This window comes from Sinocyclocheilus anshuiensis, unplaced genomic scaffold (genome assembly GCF_001515605.1).
Source record: "Sinocyclocheilus anshuiensis isolate Anshui unplaced genomic scaffold, SAMN03320099.WGS_v1.1 scaffold1538, whole genome shotgun sequence".
Lineage (NCBI taxonomy): Eukaryota > Metazoa > Chordata > Actinopteri > Cypriniformes > Cyprinidae > Sinocyclocheilus > Sinocyclocheilus anshuiensis.
In genome coordinates, this window is record NW_015547762.1 from 612789 (window position 1) to 623372 (window position 10584).

The 10584-nt window shown below is 40.6% G+C and overlaps 1 protein-coding gene across 1 annotated transcript in view; it reads right to left on the minus strand.

The window, feature by feature from the left end:
- Positions 1-3894: 3894 nt before the first annotated feature.
- The window catches only part of LOC107704508 (zinc finger CCCH domain-containing protein 3-like), a 12949-nt gene continuing 6259 nt past the window's right edge, over positions 3895-10584 (minus strand). Inside the window, exons 2-3 of the mRNA XM_016507441.1 lie at positions 4710-6165; positions 3895-4054 (exon numbers count right to left, since the gene is read on the minus strand). Of these exons, the coding sequence (XP_016362927.1) occupies positions 3895-4054; positions 4710-6165 (1616 nt within the window). The remainder of the gene's footprint in view (positions 4055-4709; positions 6166-10584) is intronic.

Below are 10584 nucleotides of genomic sequence, written 5' to 3' on the forward strand. Positions count from 1 at the left end.
GCAAGGGGGATGTAAACTTATGAGTTGTTTTTGTTGTGTGTGTGTCTGTGTGTGTGTGTGTGTGTGTGTGTGTGTATATATATATATATATATATATATATATATATATATATATATAAATTCATGTTTACACAGTGCAAATAGCTATAGATTCTATTTACACCTAATGTTAGCAGGATTTTCTGCTATTTATACTACTTATTGAAAATAGTAGAATCAGTAAATGTTTTCACCTTTTGTAATAGTTGTGCATGAGTCCCTCAGTTGTCCTCGGTGTGAAAATATGGATCTCAAAATCATACAGTCACTTTTGGAAAGGGTTCAAATATGCAGAAGATGCTGGAAAACCAAAGAATGTGCAGGAGCTGGAGGATTTTTCTGAAGAACAGCAGGCAGTTGAACTGCTCAGGACCAACAACGGACTCATGAACAACTATCACAAAATATAAAAACAGTTGTGGATTATCCAGGAAATTACACATAATATTGTTTACATTCAAGGGTATGTAAACTTTTGAATGGGGTAATTTTTATAAATTCAGTTATTATTTTGTCTTGTGGCGTATATGTAAACATATGTTATCTGAAATAGCTTATTCAGGACAGTACTAAATAAAAAATAACATGCAATTTTCATGATCCCTCTTATTTTGTTTCAATTATTAACATTTTGGGGGTGGGGGATGGGGTGGTTTCATGTCATAGCTTGCCAGATGTTAGGGTTCCCCCAATTACAAAATCCCAATTTAACTCCCGGTTGCCAGGATATGTGTATGTTTATTTACGTCGACCGAGTGTGTGGTTATGCCCTGAGGGGTGAGGCATTGTGCTAATCTATGGAAAAGATACTTTGTACCTATATAAAGTGACAGAATGTAATGCATGAAGATAAAAATCGGGGGAAAAAATAGATGATACAGGATGAACATATACAAACCCTTCATAAAACATTACCTTCCTTACACTGCACTTCACCACGAACATAATACATGCTAAACTTAACCGATACCCCTGAACAAATTTTGTTAAATGACCTGAACTTCTATAGATATCACTTGCTTGTTGTATAGAGAGCAATGAACACTATGTAGGGATCCTGTGAATTAGGCTGCAGCTATGAATAGATTAAAATACCTCTGCACACTTCCTCCAAATTGTAAAGATATTTTGTGAGTTAAAGATGTAAATGATAAAAGATCATAAAAGCTCTTTCATACAAAAATACAAAAAAATAAAACCTAAAAGTTTAATGTTGCAAGCCTATATTTAGCTGCTGTTGACACTTGCGTGTGTGGCCACCGTATGCATGTGTGTAAACTTTACGTGAGCTGGTGAGGGACGGCACCATCAGATCGAGTGGAAAATGACAGCGAGATCAGAGCTGTGAAAGACCGGACAAGTGATTTATGGGCAAATAAAAAGGTGCAAATATTGTACAGTAATAGGACCCCTATGGATGTAGTCAGGGCTAAGGTGTGTATATGGGCGTGTTTGTGGAATTGCGGTAACATGACTATGCGAGTATGCATTTACGAGAAGAGTGATGTGTCCGACTCCAGCTTAATCGTAAACCTTCCATATCATTGCCGGTCAGCATGTGCATGCGCGTGAGCTGAAAAAGATACATGCTGCCCTTTGATTTACACATTAAAATACCAATGGTTTGCAGAGGAGATGTTAAAACGTTGACCTGAACACTGTGCATTTGTGTGTGTGGAATGGGAGGGGGTAGGGTGGAGGTGTACATACATCATACCAAATAAAGACACAGCACAGCAGCTCTACCTTAAGTTAATCACTTAAACACATGGGGGAGAGGCTGCCTACACAAACATGCATGAGGGGGAGATCTGAAGTCACAGGCTGTTAAATTACCCACATAAAGATTCTACTTATTCCTCTATACTAATGAAAAGGAACCATTACATTTTTTTTTTTAATTCAGCAAATTTTGAATTGCGAAAAAAGTAAAAGTAAATAAGTAATAAATAAACAAACACCTAAAGTAAGATTCTGGAGTTTTTTGGTCTGTCCACACTGAATGCAAAGCTGTTGGGTGACAAGACGATAACAGTCAATAAGAACAGAGATATAGTTATATGGAGCAGGATTTTGTATCAATTAAATTTCAAGTGAGGCAACCCAGCAAAAAGCCATAACAATTGAATCAGTTGGCAAAATGCTTGTCAATGCTTGCCATTTGTCATACCTAGTTGAAAAAGAAAAAAAGAAAATGGTCAAATTTGATTTTGATCAAAAATGGTCTTTTAATTTTAATATATTTTAAAATGTAATTTACTTCTATGATGGCAATGCTAAATTTTTAGCAGTCATTATATTAGAAGTGCACTTTTGATCATTTTAACACACCCTTGCTGAATAAAAGTATCCATTTCTTAATAAGAATGAATGAATGAATGAATGAATGAATGAATGAATGAATGATCATTTTACAGCCCCTGAACTTTTGAACAGTAGTGTACATGAGTAACTGGCTAGTCAAAAAATAAAGGCTTGCTTAAAACAAAGTAGAAGCTTCATGTACGTGTCAACATGTTTAAAGTTATAGAATAGTATTACAAAAAAAAAAAATAAAACTAAAAACCCATATTTGTCAGTGAATCTGCATAATTTACACAACCTATACACAAAATCTTTAGTTAGCTTGCAGTCAAGCTTGGACTGTTTAAATATGTTGACCACTGATATAATCTGAATGTTGCTTGATATTACTGATGACCTACTAATTTTTTTTCTCTTTCATATCAAGAGAAGTAAAAAAATGAAGATTGTGCAACTACTGTTCATGATTGTGAAAAGCTAAAAAAAAACGGAATGCAACCCATGGGAAGACCTCGTACGGATTTAAATGCATCCACAAATATATGAAGCTGTTCTGTAGGGAGTGAAGACTAATCAGTCTACACTAAGTTGCCTTTCATTTGTCTATGAACCCTCAAGCATCCTAAGCCAAAATTCCATTGAGACGCTTCAGGCTGCTTCATTTCCTCTCTTCTCCTTTTCTCTCTCCCTCTCATCTCCTCACTATTGTGTTCTGTCATTTATCTATTTTATGGGATTATCGAGGCGCTTCTCCCCTGCCCGCAATTCATTACGCTCCTAACTGCTCACTTAGGTTTATGCCCCTTTAAATCCCCCAACAGAAAACCAACCAGCCTCGGTAAACAGATAGAGAGGGAGGGAGAGAGAGAGACATGTGGTGGGCACTCATCAGAGAAGGAATTAAGAGATGTCACGCGGCGGTGGCCATGGCAGTGAGGAGAGGCAGTTAGTGGCGGTTTTTAACGCGGCTGCCCTCTTTCTCCTCATTACTAATTCAATTTGCTCTTTATTAGCCACTCTTATCTGCTGCACAGAGTCCCTCTGGCTAACCCCTCCATCACCCGCCCTGTCTTTCCCGCTCGCCCCCTCTCTCTTCACATCCAACCCAAAGAAGCATCACCTGGCTGGAACAAGACAAAACTTCCTATTACAAGACCTTGGTAAGGAAGAGACACAGGTAATTTACAGGTATGCAAAAGGAACGAAGTTTTATGGTAATACTGCTACTCTAATGTGCGCAGAAACAGAGCACAAGCGATTACAGTGAGATTGTGGATGGGGCGGAGGGGGTGGAGCTGGCTGTAAAAACAGTGATTGCTTTCCATCAGGTTGGGCTTATATTCTCCAGTTCGTTAAAACAATCCAATTTGCAAAGGGATAATTACGCATTAGCTCCTTTTTATCTACTGAGCGAGAGCGCTGGCAGGGTTTGATAGTGTAGCCGTATTCGGCGTGCCACTGCTGCAAATTACCCGCTATCGGCACATGTACACCATCACGGCCCGATTGGGCAATTAATTAACTCCTCCTATCCCCAGCGGATACGGGCCATCACCGGCGGAGCTTGTGTCTGCCAAATGAAACCAGCACTTTGGGCTGTGCTCGCCTGGTATTGGTTGGACTCTTCACCGGAGCGTGTGTCCGTCTCCGCAAAGAATACCGGCTCCTTAAAGTCTGCACAATGGGGCTGTATCTTCTCTCTAAGGAGGGACTGTATATAGACATACATAAAACATACACGAAATGCTGTAAGAATTTCTGTAAAAATTTGTTTGCCCATCAATCAATGTTTGATTGATGGGCAAAGGACATTTAAGGAAATTTGTGCTGCCATCTAAAGGAGAGTTTAAGAACAATATTGCCACAACATATGAACACTTGCAACTAGCAATCATTCTACACTTTAAAAAGGTCATATAATACACTGGGTTTCTACAGTTTGTGATGAAACATGTTCCAGGAAATTTCCATGTTTTAGCTTTTTTGTTTTGTCAATTTTAGAATTGTCTATGTCAGCTTTATCACATTATTTGATATTTGACACAAATACACATTTTTGAAACTTACTTGTGTTTAATAATTACACTAATAAAACATCATGCATTTCAACATGTCAGGCAAGTACTGTTATTCGTTATCAGTCCTTTTTTAACAGGACAGATAACTACTCCTGCAAGAGGAAAAATATATCTGTCTATTTTATATAAAATAGTATAAAAATTTCATATCAATTTATCAGATTTTGGCCATAGCATGATTGAGTCGGCCAGCATTTTAATACCGGTGCATCCCTAAAATTAATTCTGACTTCTCACATCCCCTTGCATAATGGTATATACATCACAATCTTAAAGCAGAACTCTCACCTGCTAGCAGATCTTCTGATGATCTTGGTTCGACTCCTGAGCTTGAAAGCACCAGCTGACAGTGGGGTGGTAGTAGGGTTCATGTAGGTGGGGTTTGAGGACAGAGCAAATACCTTTTCCCCCTTTTGACCATTCTTGTTAGCTGTCCAGTGATAGACCGTGCCCTTATGGGTATTCCTAGAAATTGAGCTAGATGCATTTGCTGTTGCGCTTTGTCCAGCCGCTTTCCAGCGATAGCGGCTGGCATGGTCAGCATGGGATGTGGAGGCACCTGTAGCTTTAGACTTTTTTGATAAAGTTGTTAAGGTTGTGGCACATCTCTTTTCTTTCATTGGTACCTCCAGTCCACCTTGAGATGTTCTTACAGGGACTTTAAGAGATTTGGGTGAAAGGGGCTTGCGTGGCGTTTTCATTAAAGCGTTTGCTTTCCCAGCTGTTGACAAGGAGCAAGAGGAAGACACCCAGGTGTACTTTGAGGTCTTAGGAGCTCCGAGGGAAAGATTAGGCTTGCGAGACACCTTCTTATTGGAGCTGGAGACTCGTTTCAGAGTAGCTGTCCCAGGAGAGGATCCAGAGGTCACTGGCTTAGGTGTGCTTTTTATGTTTACCATCTCTTGGTTTTTCACCCAAGTAAACCGAGATTTCTTATGACATGGCGAGGCTACACATGTCTGAGTTGAATCTAGCTTAAGCTGAAGCTTTGTGGGACTTAAGGAAGCCTGAGACTGAAGGTTAGAGGTGGCAGAAGAAGCCATAGTACAATCTCTATTGGCTGTTGGCATTACAACAGTCCTATTGGATAAGGCAGCAGTGGAAAGGTGTGGTTTGACTTGAACAGGATCTGAAGGTTTGACAGATGAAGGGATAGAGGGATTGTTCACAGCTGAGGATGATTTCAAAGTGGGTTTTATCTTCATTTCAGGGTCAGATGTTGAAGCAGAGTCAGTTAGTATACTGGTAGATGAGCAGCCATGATCGTTTTTTCCTGTTGAAGGTATAAGCACAGTCCTTTTTTCACTTGCTTCACTTTTCCTCTCCTTTGAAGTCTCACTTTGGACATTAAGTGAAGATGTTGTATATTTATCTGTGGTTTGTTCAGCTTTCAACTTTTTAAATAAAACACTGTTGTTTCCAAATGGTCCAGCACTATTCCCAGTAGCAGCATCACCAGATGTAGTGATGTGATGGTGAGGCTGGTTCAGGTGGTCCACAGCTGGATGAGACACATGGCACCCAACTGTCCTGTTGCTCTTGTTGTTAAGCGAGTATGTTTTCCTCCAGCTGCCAGAAGAATGAGGCACATAAGGTTCTGGCAGTGATGAATATGACTGTGTGTAGTATGAGGCATGACCACGACTCTGGCCCTGGCCCCTCCTTGAGCCGTGTCTGGCACGACCCCACTGCGTAGAACTTGAGGGAACGTCACCATGAGTACTTTTATAGTCATTAATGAGGTCTGCAAAGTAAAGATTAAGCGTGTAAGGTTAAGGTGAGACTAATCTGAACTGACCTGATTATTTAAAAATGAGTGAAATTGACTTCAGTAAATGCAAGGTCTGTAACAGAGGTGTGGCCATCTCTTTTCACTACACTCGATTCCAGAAGACAGAAAAAAATATATATATTATTATTTAAAAAAAATTAGTAATAAGCTGAGGAACCTTGGGAACAGAGAGTCTGATTAATGTTAAACCTTAGACAGAATCTCTCGACAACAATGTCAGAAAATTAAATAAAGTGAAAAATATAAAGTAAAAAAAAAATAATTTTAAAATCTTTTGAATTTTAAATAAGTGAAACAAATATAAATCTGAATAATTAGAATATAGTTATTAAAGTTATTAAAGAACAAGATGGCGCCGCAAATGGCAGCCACAACGCTGAGCTCCGAAATTCTTCTGATGTTTTTGTTTGTTTGTTCTGTGTTTTGTCATTCTTCTTCTATAAGTTTTACCAGAGACGAACTCCTTAACATTAAGCAACACATCCCAGACAATATTTTTCCGGTTTTTGATTATTCAGACGTTTTGTTGGACATTCTAGTCGTAGGTACAGCTGTGTTGTTCAAACGTGCGTACAGACGCAGAAGAGGAAATCTTCGCACGCGTGGCTTTCGAACTGCGCTCCCAAGCATTCATCTCGCGAATGTCCATTCCCTTCTTAACAAAACGGATGAACTTCTTCTCCTTACCTGCACCAACAAGGACTTTTCAAACTCTGTTGCACTGTGCTTCACTGAAACCTGGCTGAGTGAAGCCATTCCGGATAATGCGCTTCATCTGCCGGGCTACCAGCCGTTCAAAGCGGATCGCATCGCAGAATTAACAGGGAAAACGAGAGGTGGTGGATTGTGTTTCTACATCAACGAAAGTTGGTGTTCAGATGTAACAACGCTGAAAAAGGTATGCTATCCTAACTTAGAGGCACTCTTCATAAACTGTAAACCTTTATACTCGCCGCGGGAGTTCTCCTCTTTCATTCTGGTGAATGTGTACGTTCCTCCGGACACATGCATGAGCGCCGCGATGCAACAGCTGGCCGAACAAATAACTGAAATGGAGCAAAGGTACCCAGACTCTATTTTAATCATTCTTGGAGATTTTAACAAATCAAATCTCTCCCGTGAACTGCCAAAATACAAGCAGCACATTACGTGTCCCACCAGAGACAGTGTTTATAAGCAACTGAAAAAAAGCACAAATGTCAGGGCATGTCAAAACTTCTCCAGGGCCCTAAAACACCCTCAGACACCAGAGGGTTAAAGACAGATCTACTTCAAGCCCTGAGATTTTTAACTAATGGTGTATGCTTTCGTTGAAGCCATCCGTTCACATCATTTCAATTTATTATAAAATAACTGTGATTAACAGCTGAATTTGCAGTGAAAAAACTACATTACCCATGATGCTGTGCAGAAGATTCTACCAATCAGAGAGTCGTGGTGAGCAAATTGATCCAAAAGAGCTTGCTGGAAACACCCACTCCCACGATGTAATCGAGTCTTGCTATGCTGTGAAAATATTTAAATAGTTGTATGCATTGCTGGGTAGTGGATTACAAGTAATCTGAATTAGCTACATAATCAGATTCCAAAAATTAAACACTTTTAATTAGGTTACATTACATTTTAAAATACTCATAATCAGACTACAGTTACTGTTTTATTGATTACATGATTATATATTATTCACACAAGTCTTTGTCTTCAGAAGGCTTTTGTCTTTCAAACACATTAAAATGCACAGATTCACGTTATTTCTTATTTACATACACTGTAAAACCTAACAGTGAAATTCGCTAAATTAAATGACTTCATTTAACTCAAAGATGTTTAAAAAGTTAATTCAACTCAATATATATTTGTGATGTGAACTCAAAAGCTAATTAGCTTAAGCAGAACTCAATCTAAATAAGTTACTATAAATAAATTTAATCTATTATTACCATACAGTCTATGATTATTACGTCTAAATGGCTGACCACAAAATATTTAAAAGAAATATGAGCTTAATTCATGATTTCTAACATAGTTTTTTTCGAGAAGTCACGTTTGTATAACATAGGGCTATATACTTTTCTAACTCTGCTGCACTGTGCTTCACTGAAACCTGGCTGAGTGAAGCCATTCCGGATAATGCGCTTCATCTGCCGGGCTACCAGCCGTTCAAAGCGGATCGCATCGCAGAATTAACAGGGAAAACGAGAGGTGGTGGATTGTGTTTCTACATCAACGAAAGTTGGTGTTCAGATGTAACAACGCTGAAAAAGGTATGCTATCCTAACTTAGAGGCACTCTTCATAAACTGTAAACCTTTATACTCGCCGCGGGAGTTCTCCTCTTTCATTCTGGTGAATGTGTACGTTCCTCCGGACACATGCATGAGCGCCGCGATGCAACAGCTGGCCGAACAAATAACTGAAATGGAGCAAAGGTACCCAGACTCTCTTTTAATCATTATTGGAGATTTTAACAAATCAAATCTCTCCCGTGAACTGCCAAAATACAAGCAGCACATTACATGTCCCACCAGAGACAGTAATATATTGGATCACTGTTACACCACAATAAAAGATGCATATCACTCTGTCCCACGGGCAGCTTTGGGGCTCTCTGATCACCGTTTGGTTCATCTTATACCGACCTACAGGCAGAAACTGATATCAGCTAAACCTGTTTTAAAGACTGTTAAAAGATGGACTAATGAAGCACAGCGGGATTTATAAGCCTGTTTCGACCTCACTGATTGGAGTGTTTTTGAATCTGCAGCCACCGATCTTTATGAGCTCACAGAGACTGCAACTTCATATATCGGTTTCTATGAGGATATGTGCATCCCCACCAGGACATTCTTATAATTTAATAATGATAAACCGTGGTTTACTGGGAAATTCAAACAGCTTTGTCACGCCAAAGAGGATGCTTACAGAAGTGGAGATAAATTATTGTATAACCAGGCCAGGAGCAGACTAACAAAGGAGATCAGAGTGGCTAAAAAACTACTCTAAAAAGCTGAGAAAACAGTTTTCAGCCAACGATCCGGCGTCAATATGGACTGGTCTCAAGAACATCACCTTGTACAAGACACCACCCCCACAGTCTGTGGAGAATGAACAACTGGCTGATGATCTGAATGTGTTTTACTGTTGATTTGAAAAGGCCAGTCTACCACCCCCCATCCGCTCTGATCTGCACTTCACACATTCACCTACACCCCCTGCAACCCACCTCTCTCCCTCCCTCCCCCACCATTCAACCTGCGCTTAAGGTCTGTGTACCAAAAAGCCCAAAATCACTGGACTTAACGACTTGGACCTGTCGCTCTCACGTCTGTGGTCATGAAGTAATTTGAGCGACTGGTCCTGGCCTACCTGAAGGACATCACTGGACCCTTGCTGGATCCTCTTCAGTTTGCCTACAGAGCAAACAGGTCTGTGGACGATGCAGTCAACATGGGACTGCATTACATCCTGCAACACCTCGAGAGACCTGGGAATTACTCAAGGATCCTATTTGTGGACTTCAGTTCGGCCTTCAATACCATCATGCCCGACCTTCTCTCAGACAAACTGACACAGCTTTCTGTGCCCACCTCCATCTGTCAGTGGATCACCAGCTTCCTGACAAACAGGCAGCAGCTAGTGAGGCCGGGCAAACTCACATCCAGGACTATCACCATCAGCACTGGCACCCCTCAAGGTTGTGTTCTCTCCCCACTGCTCTTCTCCCTGTACACAAGGACCCCTCTGTCAAGCTCCTGAAGTTTGTAGACGACACTACAGTCATCGGCCTCATCAAGGACGGAGATGAGTCTGCTTACAGACAGGAGGTTAAAGAGCTGGCTGTCTGGTGCAGTCTTAACAACCTGGAGCTTAACACGCTCAAAACTGTGGAGATGATCGTGGACTTCAGGAGAAACCTCCCTGCACTCCCCCCACTCACCATCATGGACAGCACTGTGACTGCAGTGGAGTCATTCAGGTTCCTGGGCACCACAATCTCTCAGGACCTGAAGTGGGACACTCACATTGACTCCATCTCTATGCCCCTGAAACGCGTAGATTTTTACAAAGCTCATCGGTCTAAAAAGCGAGGTGTGCTGTGATTGGTGATTGGTCCAGTGCGTTGTGATTGGCCGAATACCTCAAGCATGTGACGGAAATGTTAAGCCCCTACCATACTGTGATGATGCCTTGTCAGGCCGGAGCAATGATTCAAAAACATGAAAACCCATTATAAACGAGGCATTCGTTGCATCCAGTGGGGACATAATTATGGATTATAATGACTTATACTGTCTTTTTACGCATTGCGTTGCATCGCGCCGCGTAAACATAAAACCATGTCTGCATTTGTGATCGGAGAAATGACAAACAA